We start from the raw sequence: 16,949 nt of genomic DNA, 5'->3' as shown, positions 1-16,949 counted from the left end.
GTTTCTGAAAAAGTGTACTTAATTAAAAGAGAGGCGACCTCCACACCACCCATACATAGTGAAGATTACGTAATGTTCTAAAAGTCTTCTCATGGTTACAGTGAAGTAAGTTTATTTCATTACTAAAATTTCGTTTTTCTATGATATGGAATTTTGTAGGAAAAACTTTTTTTGTAACAAGTGTTGCAATAATTTTATTGTATTGCTATCAAGTCCAAGCCATAAAAATGTGATTAGACTTAAATGTTTCATAAATTTTCATTTTTCCAATAAGCTTTTTGGCAATAAAAATTATATAAGGAAGCCGTGGATAATTACTTTTGGTTTGTTTAGTCAAAATTACGTCTAGTTATAATTCTGCCGTTATATGAACCTCAAATGCACTTGAAAATAGTTTTCGGCTCATATGGAGTGTGTAACGTAGCAAATTGTTATCATCCTCACAAATCAACTTAAAAATTTCAACATTTTGGCAGCAGACCACAGTGTATTTCCATTATTCATTACCAGAGACATGCGAAAATTGTGTTAAAGAGCAAAATACAAAAATATCTCCATGTATATGTCTGTTCCCTGATTTTAATATTTTGTAACAAGCATACATGTATCCTGTCATGCATGTATCCTGCTACACAGGAACTAAGGACGTTACTGAATACAGTAGGACTGAAGTACCCATAGATGCAAACGAAGAAAAGTCTGCATTAAACAGACGACAAAGGGTCAGCTTAACATTTATGCAAATATGTATTTGCTGTTTCATAGACTCATACTGATATCATTTGTATTTTGAAAGATACTAGCTACTTTGACCAGAACAGTATCCCAAATTATTCACAGCAATCTATGTAGTCACTGCCTTTCTTTTCTGATCATTCATCGATATTTGACAATATTGAACAGATACAATGCTCTTAGAGCTTTCGTTTCTGAAAATTATTACATATCTACAAAGACCTGAAAACAATTTTTCCAGGAAATATCAGTTCCACAGCAACATTTTATTTACATATTTTATATCTGTATATTCGCTCATAGTTTCAGCTTACAGAGCCAGACTCAATCAATCTCAATATGGCACATTTTTCATGAGTTTTCCATTATCATAGGAAAATAATTTTAAATGTGGGTTCAAAGCAAATTAAGTATTTTCTAGAAATAACAGTTCCATGGTTACACTTTATTTTTTATTTTGTATATGTTGAAGGAAACAAAAATAAATAAAAATGTAAAGTTTAATTGTGGAACTATTATTTACAGGCAAATACTTTATTTTCTACAGAGAAGCAGCACTGACATGATTGAGTACAAAGTCTGTGATCAGCACAGCACTTAAACCTCGACTCAACAATAAAATTTAAGTGTAACATTGAGAGCATTTTATTGAAAATAACAAAATAAAGCTAGTGAAATCATCAATATGCTACTCAGTTTGAAATATACTGATTCACATGATGCTGTCTAAGTCCGAACATGTTAGAAAGTAATGCTAACAGAGCCAGTACTAAAAAGGTAAGAAATATAAAAGATACTCAGAAGAAGGAACTTGAGTTTTTCTCCAGGCTGCAAAATACACATTCGTTTCTGATGTACAATAACCTCATAAAATATCAGTATTGATTTCTAAATGCATTTAATTCTCCATCTTAAACCTATGGAAACATGTAAGTACAAAATTATTTGAAAATTAACCTTTAATGTATCATAACTAACGTTTATCATCAAAAAAAGTTTAGCGTATGTATCTGTAGTATCACAGCAGTTTGATACTTCAGAATACATTATGAACACTACATATACAGACCAATTCTTTTGTTACATTATACTAGCTAAAATTATTTTGTGTTTATCTTACATTACATACAGGTTTTCCACATTTATTAATTACAGTAATGTAAGCGTATTATTGTGTCACTGCATTTTTTGTAAATACCCTGTATCAAAAAACCGGTCCATAATACTTGTAACAGTGCTAATAAACTTCATATTAATGCCTGATACTCTTCAGTTTTCAGAGCGGTTGTTTATTTGACCCAGTAGCGCATAATATGTGTAGGAGGCATTCACCAGCTGCAAGGAAAGAGGCAAGAAATGAGAAAATTTTCAAAGATAATCAATAACAATCTTAAAATGATTCTCATATAGTTAACGTGCTTTATATACATACATCATTAATTTCACAAAATCAGAGAACACAAGGAAACTACTGTTATTACTACACAATATATACAGGGTGTTACAAAAAGGTACAGCCAAACTTTCAGGAAACATTCCTCACACACAAAGAAAGAAAATATGTTATGTGGACATGTGTCCGGAAACGCTTACTTTCCATGTTAGAGATCATTTTATTACTTCTCTTCAAATCACATTAATCATGGAATGGAAACACACAGCAACAGAACGTACCAGCGTGACTTCAAACACTTTGTTACAGGAAATGTTCAAAATGTCCTCCGTTAGCGAGGATACATGCATCCACTCTACGTCGCATGGAATCCCTGATGCTCTGATGCAGCCCTGGAGAATGGCGTGTTGTATCACAGCCGTCCACAATACGAGCACAAAGAGTCTCTACATTTGGTACCGGGTTTTCGTAGACAAGAGCTTTCAAATGCCCCCATATATGAAAGAGGGTTGTGGTCAGGAGAGCGTGTAAGGCCATGGAATTGATCCGCCTGTACCAATCCATCGGTCACCGAATCTGTTGTTGAGAAGCGTACGAACGCTTCGACTGAAATGTGCAGGAGCTCAATCGTGCATGAACCACATGTTGTGTCGTACTTGTAAAGGCACATGTTCTAGCAGCACAGGTAGAGTATCCCGTATGAAATCATGATAACGTGCCCCATTGATCGTAGGTGGAAGAAGATGGGGGGCCAATCAAGATATCACCAACAATGCCTGCCCAAACGTTCACAGAAAATCTGTGTTGATGACGTGATTGCACAATTGGGTGCGAATTCTCGTCAGCCCACACATGTTGATTGTGAAAATTTACAATTTGATCACGTTGGAATGAAGCCTCATCTGTATAGTGCCTGCACACGCTGTACATGGTACGGAAACAACTGTTTCTCAAGTAGCACTCTCCGTACAGCGACGTTCCACGTTACCTTGTACAGTAGCAACTTCTCTGACGCTGGCAGTAGGGTTATCGTCAACTGCACGAAGAATTGCCTCGTCCATTGCAGGTGTCCTCGTCGTTCTAGGTCTTCCCCAGTCGCGAGTCTTAGGCTGGAATGTTCCGTGCTCCCTAAGACGCCGATCAATTGCTTCGAACGTCTTCCAGTCGGGACGCCTTCGTTCTGGAAATCTGTCTCGATACAAACGTACCGCGCCACGGCTATTGCCCAGTGCTAATCCATACATCAAATGGGCATTTGCCAACTCCGCATTTGTAAACATTGCACTGACTGCAAAACCACGTTCGTGATGAACATTAACCTTTTGATGCTACGTACTGATGTGCTTGATGCTAGTACTGTAGAGCAATGAGTCGCATGTCAACACAAGCATCGAAGTCAACATTACCTTCCTTCAATTGGGCCAACTGGCGGTGAATCGAGGAAGTACAGTACATACTGACGAAACTAAAATGAGCTCTAACATTGAAATTAAGCGTTTCCGGACACATGTCCACATAACATCTTTTCTTTATTTGTGTGTGAGGAATGTTTCCTGAAAGTTTGGCCGTACCTTTTTGTAACACCCTGTATAAATGAAGAGTTTGTAAAACGTGTACAAACTGTAGAAAACAATCGCACAGAGGATAAGGAGCAAAAAAAGGTCACTGGAAGTATGACCAGAAATGCTTTCCGAGGGTGGTTAATCCACTTGAAGGCGGAGATAAAAGATATTTGACAGTGTACACCAATCAACCAAAACATTATGATCACCTACATATTAATCGGAAAGCCGACCTTTGGCGTGGACAGCAGTAGTGACGCAACGTGACATGAAAGCAATGAGGCCTTGGTAGGTCCCTGGCAGGAATTGGCACCACACCAGCAAATACAAGTCACCTAATTCCTGTAAATTCTGGGGAGAGGGTGTATGAGCTCAGACACCAAGTTCAATCACATCACAGATTTGTTTGATTGGGGTCAAATATGGCAACCTGGGGGGGGGGGGGGGGAGAGCACATCAATTGGAATTCGCCACTACGTTCCTCGAACCACTCCATCACACTCCAGGCCTTGTGACATGAGGCATTATCTTCCTGAAAAATACCACTGCCATCAGGAAACATGGTCACCATGCCAGCCAGCTTGTCTCTATACTGCAGTGCAAGTGTTAAACAGCTGTTTCCTGGAAGACGACGGATTAGAGTCCTCCCATCGGTATGATGAAGAAAGTATCGGTATTCATCAGGCCATGCAACGCTCGGCCACTGCGCCAATATCCAGTGCCAATGGCCATGTGCCCGTTAAAGTCTTAGTTGTCGATGTTGTGCTGTTAGCATTAGCACATGCGTGGGTCGTCAGCTGCAGAGGCCCATCATTAGGAGTGTTTGGAGCACTGTGTGTTGAGACCCACTTTTACTCTGCGTAACATTAAAGTCTCATGTTAGTTACGCCACACTTAGCTGTCTTTCCTGTTACATCTGACATCTGCAATGAGGGGTGACTGCCCAACACCTGAACTCTGGACATGGTTTCATCTTGCATTTGCGCATATTGAAGACACTCACCACAGTACTCCTTGAACTGTCAACAAGTCGTGAAGTCTCAGAAATGATCGTGCCAAGCCTCCAGTCCATCTTAATCTGCCATCGATCAAACTCAGATAGATCATGTTCCTTTCCCATTCTACACACGGACAGCACACTCACTGGTACTACATTCACCATGCCTGTGTATCTGACTAGCAGTCATTTCCTGCCAGATGACACTGTTATTGACCAGATTTGTTTATGTCGGTAGTAGCTCGGTGGTCATAATATTCTGGCTTATCAGTGCAGATTTCAATGAGGACACACCAGGCAAGTGGTAATTTACTGTCCATACTAGTATTTTAGCTCCCATTGGGTCCATCGGTACTGACGTACAACCAATGGTATCACAGGACGCATTGTGAAGGACAGTGGAGTCAGTATACTGTTCGTCCAGCTGTTGTCAGTTTTCGTGACCTGGAGCCGCTGCTCTTCGGTCAAATAGCTCCGTAAGTGACATCATGAGGTCAAGTGCATATCATTTGAGACCTCCAACTAACGAAAACTCCCTGCAAGTACTGGGACTCGAGCCTGTGTCCTTCACATGTCAGTCCACCACGCTGACCACGCAGCTAAGAGGACGGTAATGTCCATGACAGACGTGCAATCATTCATAAATACTAGGGGGCATCTGCTTCAGTGCTGCTGTGGACTCGCTCTTGGTCGACTCATGGTGTGTAGTGCAGTGCTGGGAGATGATAGCTTCATATGCTAACTGGAAGGAGGCAAATAGAAATGGGCAAATGGCAGCTAGACTGTACCTCAAAAAGTATCCTTGCCGACAGCAGCCACACTATACTCTCCTATCGTTAGTGTTCCATCATTTTTGTGAGACAGGCTAGTCTACAAGAAAGGGTAGCCATAAAAGGCTGATGTTGCAGTATATCTACTGGCCTTGGAGGAATAGGTGTTGAACAGTGTAGTATATGGTCCCAATCTCAGCAAAAGGCAGGTGGTTCATGAGTGTGGGCTACTTTCTCCAGGACAGCTGCTACTATCCATATCAATTACAACCTACAGACTTGCCTCTACAGCAACTATTTTATCGCTGGACTGTTGTGATATCTGTCATCCGTCCTGTTTACAGGAGAGGCTACCTCCACAAGGCATCGTAACATCACTCTTCATAACACCCCCTGTGGGCTGGAGAGAATTACTGTGGTATCGTGGTAGCAATTCATCATCATCATTTCCATCCAAAACTGTGTATGGGGGTTATAGAAAACTGCCTGGCATACCCAGACTTCCTTCCACAACGTCTCACAGCAAGGCATATCTGTACTTTGTGAAGTTGACCCTCCCTCCTCTGTTGGTTGATGTGACATAGTTGGTGAGAACGGTAAAGTAGCTACAGTATGATGGTACTACAGCTCAGTCTGCATTTCTGTGCAGGAAGCTCTCAACCACATCTATCCCAGCCAATGGATTAGATGAGCTGGCCCACTTGCATGGTCCATCTGGTCACCAGGCCTTTTCTTTTAGATATGTACTTGTTGAGTCACTTCAGAGAAGTCGTGTACGCAGAGGCCATTCCGGATGTGCAGACACTGGAAGCAGGGAATCATGCTGCCAATGTCGCCTTTCAATTACACATTGCAATATTTGAACATGTGTATTAGTCACTTCATCCATAGAAGTCTTTGGAGGCCACATGGAATACTTTTCTAAGAGTTGTATCATCGCTGTATGTCACAACATACAGCGATGATACAACTCTTAGACATACAAGGATGATAACTGTCATATTGCAAGGGCAGCAGTGGCAGATTGTACAGCAACCACAACACAGATAAGAGTGCTTGTGAGCCCAGACGTGTCAATACGAACTGCTTGCAAACATTTTATTACCAGTGGGACTATGGACACACACTCCTCTAACCTTTCTTTCACACACGCCACAGGATCGATGTGCACGGCTCGACTTGTGCCTTCAGATGATCACTTGGACGGTTGAATTGTGCACTGTGGCGTTCAGTGATGGAAGCAGATTCTGTCTGCGTGCAACTGGTCGTCATCTGCCAATATGATGTACACTTGGCGAGTGCAGTCTCATAGCATGCGTGCATTTATGCAAAAAACACTGGCCCCACACTAGACCTTGTGATCTGGGATGTGATAAGCTACAACTCTTGTACGCCTTTGGTCTTTCAGGAGCGGATGCTAACCAGTGCTCGGTACATGCACAAAGTTGTTAGAGACGTTCTTTTGCCATTTTTGCAACAGAAAACTGATGTGTTGTTGCAGCAGGATAACGCTCGCCCACACACTGCCTGTGAAACTCAACATGCTCTGCAAGACGTTCAAAAATGTACCTGGCCAGCAGAATCTCCAGACTTGTCTCCAGTTGAGCACATGTGGGGTATAATGGGATCAGAAAATACTCATGCGACTTGTCAATCAACTACTGTTGCAGAAGTACATGAATAGGTCGAGGAGGCGCAGTCATTTCATGTATTTCATACGCACTGTGGCAACTATAAATCTTGAGAGGACTCGAAACCTCTAAAAGGATATACTAATTTTTAAAATTTTTCGACTATATATAAAATTTATGAAAATCATTGTTAGAGTTTAAGAAATTCTTGTGATCATTAATAAGATTACCATACAAGTATTAAAAAATCGCTTACAGAACATTAACCCTGATCTGCGGTGCAGTTTGTAATATATCAGTGGTATTTTGATGTATATGGAACTCATGTTTTGCACTTGCTGTATAATAAGCAGTACTACATGCATGCTTTTGCGCCCATGAATGTTTATCATCACTATGATAATGAATAACGGCTGAAGAAATAACTAAAGTTTGTACCAAAGCTGCGATTGGAACTAAAGTCTCCTGCTCACAAGGCCCAATGATATGAATTAACAAAGGAAACATTAAGACGGGTTGAGGCATGACTTGGTGTTTGTGTTAGGGAGGGAGATTTAGTAGGGGAATCTACACAGCTGTGTTGCTGTGTTAGGCGCTGTGTCAGAGCAGTGCGGTGATTAGCATATCTGTCTGACGAGAACGAGACCTGGGTTCAAATTCCAGCAATTATACTAATTTTAATTCGTTTTTTTGCCTATATTCTTTACCATAGATAAAGTTGAGCCATAATGTGTCCCCAGAACATAGAATTTAATATGATTAGCTTATCATAGCATTGTAAATGTTTTAACTTATCAGTCAGCATCTGTACTAATATATTCTAAAAAACCCGTGGATGGAAAACTGGTTCATGTAGCGTCCATATCTGGATATCATACATACAAGAAAATATTATGGATCAACTATCCATTGTGACCATAAACGAAATGACAACACAAAACAATTATAGAATATGCAGACGCCAGATTGACATTCATAGGAAGAATCTTAAGGAAATTTAATTCATCGACGAAATAAATCGTTTACAAGGCGCTTGCCTCATAGATTCTTCTATATTGTCCGTCACTCTGGAAACATTAGGAGGTAGGAGTTCGAGAAAATTCAGCGTAGAGTGGTGCGTTTCGTAACGGTGCCAGAGCGTCACAGAGATTGCCAACAACCTCTAGTTACGTACCCTCCAAGAGATTCGTTGCGCATCACAGAGTGTTTTACTACTGAAATTTCGAGAGAGTGCGTTCTGGGAAAATTCGGACAGCATATTACTTCCTTCACACATACATCTCGTAAAGCGACCCCAATGAAAAAATTCGTGTAACTGACGTTAAAACAGATGCTTATCGACAATCATACTTCCCACGGGTCGTTCGTGAATGGAACAGGGTAGGCGAGATTAATTAGCGCTACCAGATGTACCGTCAGACACATACCGTGAGATGGATTGCGGAGTGTGGATGTGGATGAAGATGTAATGGGCACTTCACTCCTATACATGTTGTCTTGAAAATATTCGACGGTGCCATCTGGCGGCATAATCACCTTCTAAAATGTTGTTTTTTCACACGAAATTGTTTGTACTCGCAAATCAAATACCGCATTGTTTGGTAAACTGCAGATGTAGCTATAAATATTGTGAATTTTTACATAAGTAATGCATAGTGAACTTGAGTTGCATGGTAGACAATTTTCTGTTAACCTTATATTATGCAGACTGATTGTTTACATGAGTACAATCTTTATTGATCTATAGATTTCGTTTTATAAATGCAGCACACATGTTGAAAAGACTCTGACAGAATAGTGGGAAACCAGCTGCCTCAAATCTCATTCTGCCTTACTCGCCAAAAATTTAGGCATGCGAACATATTAGCACTTTTTGTAGTGAAACAGATTAGCAGAGAGACAGTGACAGTAGAAAAGACAGGAGAGAGTGCCAGTGGGAGAGAAAGAGAGAGGGGACAGTGATGGTGGGAGAGAGGGAGTGGCAATGAAAGAGAAAGACAGGTGGATGAAGATGATAGCAGTGAGAGCTAAAGAGAGAGGAGATAGCGACGATCAGTGACAGACAGTGGCAGTAAAAACAATAAGGGATGGACGGAATTAGTAGCAATGGGAGAAAAACAGAGAGGAAATTGTGGAAAGGAGAAAGGGTGATGATCGTAAACCCTACATAGGCTTCAGTGTTCGGGTGTTAGAGGTCCCCTCAATACCAGTGATATTTAAAACCGGAAAGTTTGCTCTCTTTTCCCCATCCCCAATTATCATGTGTTAACGCTTCCTCTTCTAGGAGTCAGAACGTTGAGCAAATCAATCTCAAGGATATATGTGGAGACGAGCTTCAAAATACGTATTATTCATGTGGTTCATGAATGTCACCGGATCTGTTGTGCAATGAAAATACATGCGATGCGTCTCACTGTCATTTTAGTGCAAGCCCTCCGATTTTATGCCACTTTAGTGTCTCAGGATTCAAAGTCAGCGTTTATTTTATTTGAAAGACTTCTGACCTCACGAGGCTGAATGAACTCCGTTTTAGAAATTTCCAACAACTTCCACTGATCTCGAGTGTAGGACCTTGGTCATAACATTCGTGTGTCACAGTTCCCAGTCTGTTGTTTTATAATGTTTAGCTATTTGAACATTGTTCCTTTTTAGGAGCTAATATATGCATAAACCATAGAGTTTCGACATGTGGGTATGCATCCTTTGTAACGAGAGCTTCTGGTGCGTTGAGATGGACAATCGATAGCGGGAAGTTGAAGTTTACCCGGCTGGCGTGACGGTAGGTGTGTAGCTTCTCATGTTTTATGAGTGGTTAGTTTCGGAGAAAATATAGTATCTGCCTGTGTCAATTGGACCAATACGATCAGCAGGTTGACAAGGACTAACGATAAATAGTCGGTGATCTGTGAAATTAAAAAAAAAGGGAAAAAAACAAAGATTCGTGAGTGCTTTAGACAAAAACTGCTCACTTGCAGTAGAAACAAAGCGTCAATGACATTAATATGAATAGCACGTAGACAGCAGCAATAAATCATGTAATACAGATTCCAAAACTTTCAGATTGTAGTTTTCCATGTAGTATTATTGTAAATTTAAAGTGACGGAACATGGTTATAGTTTTTACTGAACATACGGTGACATACCGAAATCTTAAGTTGACCTTCAGTGACTAAGAACTGAAGTATTGAGCGTTCACAACTAGTGAGCTGTGTTTTGTTTTTCAGATTTAAGTTTTTTACATCCTGATTATTTTTCCACAGCCTTTTTCTTCTCGTAATCTAATGAACTTGTAGGTGCATGAAGACGTTTTATTTATCAGTAATGGGGCAAAAAGTCGTTGAGTAACCAAATTTACTGCCACAGAAAAATAATTTCATATATCTTGGTTTCTAAGTTTTCTTGGTTTTCAGGTGTTTCAAAAAGAATATGTGGTCAGCTAGTTAACTTAATTTTTTCGTTTTGTTTCTAGTAGGATTTACTTCTCTTATGGTTAACAGTTTTAAAAGGTGAAGACTTACTAAATTTGAGCTGTTAAGAGTAAGCAAAGACTCAAGTATCCTGATTCCATTTAGTCCAATGTCGTATTAAATCGTTAAAAAAATTGACCCCTTAAATTGTATCAAGTGCGTGACGGAATTTTATATCTTGATTTCAACACAACAGTAACGTGATCAGAATATTTCAGAACTTCAGTAATCAACTGATAAGCTGGGAGTGTTATTGCCAATGATGCAACGTGATACGAAGGATGTGGACATGGGGGCAAAGGAAAATCGATTACGTTCCGTGAAATAAACATTTATTAGTTTGTAAACTATCCTTCAAAGACTACTCTGCGTCCGTACAGGTCTCGGAAAGCTGAACGGTACCGACCGCCGCATCATCCTCAGCCGACAGGCGCCACTGAATACCGATGTGGAGGGACGGGTGGTCAGCAGACCGCTCTTCCGGCCGTTGTCAGTTTCCGTGATCAGAGCCGCTGCATCTCAGTCAAGCAGCTCGCCCAATGCCTTACAAGCGCTGAGGCTCCCCCCTCCCCCTCCCGTTTCTCCCCCCCCCTTGCCAACAGCGCTCAGCAGGCGTGGTCTGTCACTCATCTAAGTGCTAGTCAAGCCTGACAGCGCTTAACAACGGTGACGTGATGGCAGCCTGTGTTACTACTGTGCCAAAGCCGTTGGCACTCATAAACAGAGGGACGCAAACAGCCAATGGCAACCTCTGGTCTCAAACCAGGCTTTGAAGAAAGATTCAAGTAAGTAAAGCAGTCTCTGCAAAGAGACAATTAGACAAAAGTAACTTGATCAATCAGTTACAAGAGCTTTCCAAGTACTCGCACATCCACACATTATAGAAAATATCCTTGGTGGGGACTAGGAATGGAGGATAACATAGTTTGTTGATGTGAAATACAGAAAAATGAAATCAGTAAACGATGATTCCCTGCACAATCCTTCTCCGAGCTATTATTTACTCGTATACAACATAAATCTCCTAGACAAATTGAATGCGAACTGAGTACTCCTGACCACAGTTACATGAAAGGGTCCGATACCGGACCATTTCAGATGCAGGTAACAAAATTACAAGTACAATGAGTGTAGGTCTCTTTTAGCACAAAATATACTATTGAAAATTAAGTCAACGAGCGGTTTTCTTTAGAGTATGATACATGTACACGAAATATTATCTCATCATCTTCTAGTATTACAAATCGATTACAGCACAAAACATCAGCCTCCGCAAATGTGCCATCAGCTCGTCAGAACCTATGAGCACTATATGCTACGTAATGTGTAAAGATATACTAAAGTCTTGTTTACGGGCATTCGCAAACAATCAAGGCAATGAGAATGGTCTGTGCATGAAGTGGCCCTTCTAGGTATGTTGACAGATGGAATAGTGTCAGCAAGACTCGCTGATGCATTAACGATAGGACACACAGTCCTGCCTATTGAACATATCAGAATGCAGGTTTACTTATAATTCCATTACACAGGTTTTGAAAAGTGTGTTGGGGGATAAGGAAGGTTGTGAAACTTATGATGGTGAGAGAACATTTCGTATCAATATTACTGTGACGAATCAACGAGAAGCTATCACTAAAACGATTCTTGTGAAACTGTGTATAGGTTTCATACAAGTAAAAATAATATTTGATACTCTTGTGTTGATCCCGTGTTAGACAGCACTTATAGTGGAGTGCAAGTAAGAAGGCGGCTGCGTCACGCAGTCTGCGCATAGAGGACTTTGCGACCTCGCCAATGTGCTGCCTGTCTCTGCCCGACCACACGTCCCTTCGGTTTCCTTCACTGGTGCATCTACATCTACATCTACATGGATATTCTGCAAATTACATTTATGTGTCTGGAAGAGGGTTCACCGAACCAACTTCACAATTCTCTGTTATTCTAATTTCATATAGCGCGCGGAAAGAACGAACAACTATATGTTTCCGTTCAAGCTCTGATTTCCCTTATTTTATCGTGATGATCCTTTCTCCCTGCGTAGGTCGGTGTCAACAAAATATTTTGGCATTTGGAGGAGGAAGATGGTGAATGGAATTTCGTGAGAAGACTCCGTCGCAACGAAAAACGCCTTTCTTCTAATGATGTCCAGCCCAAATCCTGTATCATTTCAGTGACTCTCTCTTCCATATTTCGCGATAGTACAAAACGTGCTGCACCTCTCTGAACTTCTACAGGTCGGCGATCCGATGGTGTTCACTACAGGCCTTAAAGGCGTATTCCTTACGTACCTATTCTTATGTACCTTTGACAGACCGCAGACCGTATGTGGTCTGTGTGCCTGGCGGAGGAGGTTCTTAATAACACCCTCTTCTAGCGACGACCGGTTGTAGAAGCTCAGAGGTCTTCCTAACTACTCTGGTTGTTGGATGCCAAGGCAGGTTCTGGTACGTATCTTCCTCCAGCATCCGTCGGATTTTCGCGCCATAGTCGGCTCGTTACATTGGGACCACAGCTTGCGCTTGTCAACTGACAGGACGATGGTATGAAGATCGTTGCGGAGAGCATGGAGACCATCGCGCTCAGCTCTAGACGTGTTTGTTGCTGGCAACTTGGACTGTCAAGGAATACTGTTAGTTCCTCTAAGAATTTCCTCTGCCATATCACAGCTAAACTTATGAACTGCTTGTTCAGCACCTTTAATACGTCAGCGAACGGGATACTTCGTGGCGAAGGAGCATGTTCCCACTAAAGTGCAGAGATGGCAGCCGATAAAAGTTTCTTGCTGTCATGTTGATCACGGCACGAGCCGCAGTTTTTCCTTCTACCCCATTTGTTGGGTGAAAGACGACTGGATTTCCCTTACTGCTTGCCGGGGTGTCCGAGCGGTTCTGGGCACTACAGTCTGGAACCGCGCGACCGCTACGGTCGCAGGTTCGACTCCTGCCTCGGGCTTGGATGTGTGTGATGTCCTTAGGTTAGTTAGGTTTAAGTAGTTCTAAGTTCTAGGGGACTGATGACCTCAGAAGTTAAGTCCCATAGTGCTCAGAACCATTTGAACCATTTGAACCTTACTGCTTCTAATTGCCTCTCCGCCTTGATGATGTTACTTGTTCCACCATTTCTTGGTCGATCTAGTCCCAATCTCAGTGCAAAAGTGACCACTTCGTCAGCAGCTGAACGGCCAAAAGGTCACGGCCGTCTGCGTCCACCTGTTTTCGGGTGACATGTATCGCGTCCTCCATCAGGGCAAACCTGATACGGCTAAATACCACTCTCGTTGTTGTAGTGTCCATGTGACTTTTAATAACGGCAAATCGTGGCATCGTCACAGCAACGTAATAGGAAAGCTAGCGAACTTAATAAATTGGCCTTCTTCAGACGCAACTTTCCCAGCTGTTCGTTGCTGTGCCACATCTGCTCCCTGTGGAGGTACGCTATGTACGAATGCATTCTCCAGTGACAGAATTCGTTAATAGTGTATTCTCGGGTTTCAAGCCGCGTCAAGTGATTAACTGCCCACGAGCTTTCGACAGAGGTACCCTCTTTCATCGCCAAGTGGGTGACAGTCGTGTAGACGCCACTGCCGTGCTTACATAGCCGCACCGTCGCCACTGACGGTGCTCAGTCACACACCATATACTGCATAGAATGTTTTGGTGGCGCAGTGTATTGCAGCTGAGCACGGCCGGGTATCCTGAGGAACGGGACTCGAACCTGTGGCGGCGGTCGCCTTGTATGGACTCTGCCACAGCCACAGATAGCTACGAATTTTCGACCACTACCATCGGTTACCATTGGCTCAGCTGCTGGTTGTATTGTTACAGCTGTTAATGGGAAATGCTGTTTGATAATTTTGCTGTGCTGCTATTCAAATGAGTTAAGCCAATGGGTAAATTACGGTTTCCTCCAGCTTTAATTTACACAGTTACGCAATCTAAAATGAAATTCCGAGTAATTAGGTGAGGATTTTACTTGTGACATTCGATTTTTAATACAATTCTCAAGCCGTCTGACAATCTCAAACCGTTGTGTGAGAAGTCATAATGGTCTACTTTACGATTATCAAGCAAAATTACACAAAAAGTCTCTGGAAAGAGCCGAAGGAAACATCACTGACACGGATTTGGATTCTTCTCAGCGTTAAGAACCAAACAAGAAGGGAACATTACGAAAGCAATGAACAGGATATTAAGTATACATTATGTATAGATCACACGGTCAAAAACAAACGAGGGTGTAGAATTGCACAGCGCCCACTATTACAGCTAAGTTTCTGTGTTAAGGAACATAATTTTCAGTTTCTTCTCTTCTGAATCCTTAAATGATTTCATTACTGCTTGGCGTCAAATAATTTGGTAACGGCGTTTAGTTTTTCTTCCATCCTGACCAAAATACTACTGCATTCTCGTGATAGTCGGGAAATTCTATTTGCATGTAGCTCGACAGCATGCAGCCACAGTATATTTCGAGTTGGAAAGTGTTTGATATTTAACTGTTTCCTGACATTTGAGGAAAGGCAAGTTTTCAAGGAACAAAGGAATAAATGACATTTAGCTGCTACTGGGCATTGATCTACATCAATGGGGAGAGTTGACGACTTGCGCCAGATCGGGATTCGAACCCGGCTCACCTACCCATTATGCAGATGCTATAACGGCTAATCCATCCGGAGACACAGTGGTCATCGCAACTACACAGATTGCGCTAGCACGACTCCGTTCAGAGTCAAATTCTAAACTTATTCACACACTACAAACAAAGTTCTTCCCCTGTCCATTACCCTCATTACTCGCGGCGTTTCGCCGATTCCTGTAAGAGTTCGAGTGTGGTATGCATCGGCACTGAAGGGATCATTGGCCAACTTCCCTTTAATTTACATATACAACTAGGTAGAATTTCAGTTACTTTTTATTCCACAGAGATAAGTTTTCGTTGAAAATTATCAAAGTAAATGTTTCATGCGTTTGAACTTTGGGTACATTGTAATTGCAATGCAACATTATATATCTCAGTATTTCACATACCTTACGCTGCGTGAGTGGAAAGTGGTATTACTAACTTTGCTCAAATAAAATGGCTCTGAGCACTATGGGACTTAACAGCTATGGTCATCAGTCCCCTAGAACTTAGAACTACTTAAACCTAACTAACCTAAGGACAGCACACAACACCCAGCCATCACGAGGCAGAGAAAATCCCTGACCCCGCCGGGAATCGAACCCGGGAACCCGGGTGTGGGAAGCGAGAACGCTACCGCACGACCACGAGATGCGGGCTACTAACTTTGCTATGCCTGCTTTCAAATTATACAGGGCGTTACAAAAAGGTACGGCCAAACTTTCAGGAAACATTCCTCACACACAAAGAAAGAAAATATGTTATGTAGACATGTGTCCGGAAACGCTTACTTTCCATGTTAGAGCTCATTTTATTGCTTCTCTTCAAATCACATTAATCATGGAATGGAAACACACAGCAACAGAACGTACCAGCGCGACTTCAAACACTGTGTTACAGGAAATGTTCAAAATGTCCTCCGTTAGCGAGGATACATGCAACCACCCTACGTCGCATGGAATCCCTGATGCGCTGATGCAGCCCTGGAGAATGGCGTATTGTATCACAGCCGTTCACAATACGAAAACGAAGAGTTTCTACATTTAGTACCGGGGTTGCGTAGACAAGAGCTTTCAAATGCCCACATTAATGGAAGTCAAGAGGGCTGAGGACAGGAGAGCGTGGAGGCCATGGAATTGGTCCGCCTCTACCAATCCATCGGTCACCGAATCTGTTGTTGAGAAGTGTACGAACACTTCTACTGAAATGTGCAGGAGCTCCATCGTGCATGAACCACATGTTGTGTCGTACTTGTAAAGGCACATGTTCTAGCAGCACAGGTAGAGTATCCCGTATGAAATCATGATAACGTGCTCCATTGAGCGTAGGTGAAAGAACATGGGGCAGAATCAAGACATCACCAACAATGCCTGCCCAAACGTTCACAGAAAATCTGTGTTGATGACGTGATTGCACAATTGCGTGCAGATTCTCGTCAGCCCACACATGTTGATTGTGAAAATTTACAATTTGATCACGTAGGAAAGAAGCCTCATCCGTAAAAAGAACATTTACACCGTAATGAGGATTGACACATTGTTGGATGAACCATTCGCAGAAGTATACCCGTGGACACCAATCAGCTGCTGATAGTGCCTGCACACGCTGTACATGGTACGGAAACAACTGGTTCTCAAGTAGCACTCTCCGTACAGTGACGTTCCACGTTACCTTGTACAGTAGCAACTTCTCTGACGCTGACATTAGGGTTATCGTCAACTGCACGAAGAATCGCCTCGTCCATTGCAGGTGTCCTCGTCGTTCTAGGTCTTCCCCA

At 42.0% G+C, this 16,949-nt stretch overlaps 1 protein-coding gene across 1 annotated transcript in view; it reads right to left on the bottom strand.

The window, feature by feature from the left end:
* Positions 1 to 2,004: 2,004 nt before the first annotated feature.
* LOC126204129 (odorant receptor Or2-like) overlaps positions 2,005 to 16,949 on the bottom strand; it is a 70,273-nt gene continuing 55,328 nt past the window's right edge. Inside the window, exon 5 of the mRNA XM_049938542.1 lies at positions 2,005 to 2,070. Coding sequence (XP_049794499.1) covers positions 2,005 to 2,070 — 66 coding nt within the window. The remainder of the gene's footprint in view (positions 2,071 to 16,949) is intronic.

This window comes from Schistocerca nitens, chromosome 9, assembly GCF_023898315.1.
Source record: "Schistocerca nitens isolate TAMUIC-IGC-003100 chromosome 9, iqSchNite1.1, whole genome shotgun sequence".
Taxonomy (NCBI): domain Eukaryota; kingdom Metazoa; phylum Arthropoda; class Insecta; order Orthoptera; family Acrididae; genus Schistocerca; species Schistocerca nitens.
The sequence above is the reverse complement of the archived record's forward strand: the minus strand, read 5'-3'. Positions and strand labels throughout refer to the sequence as shown.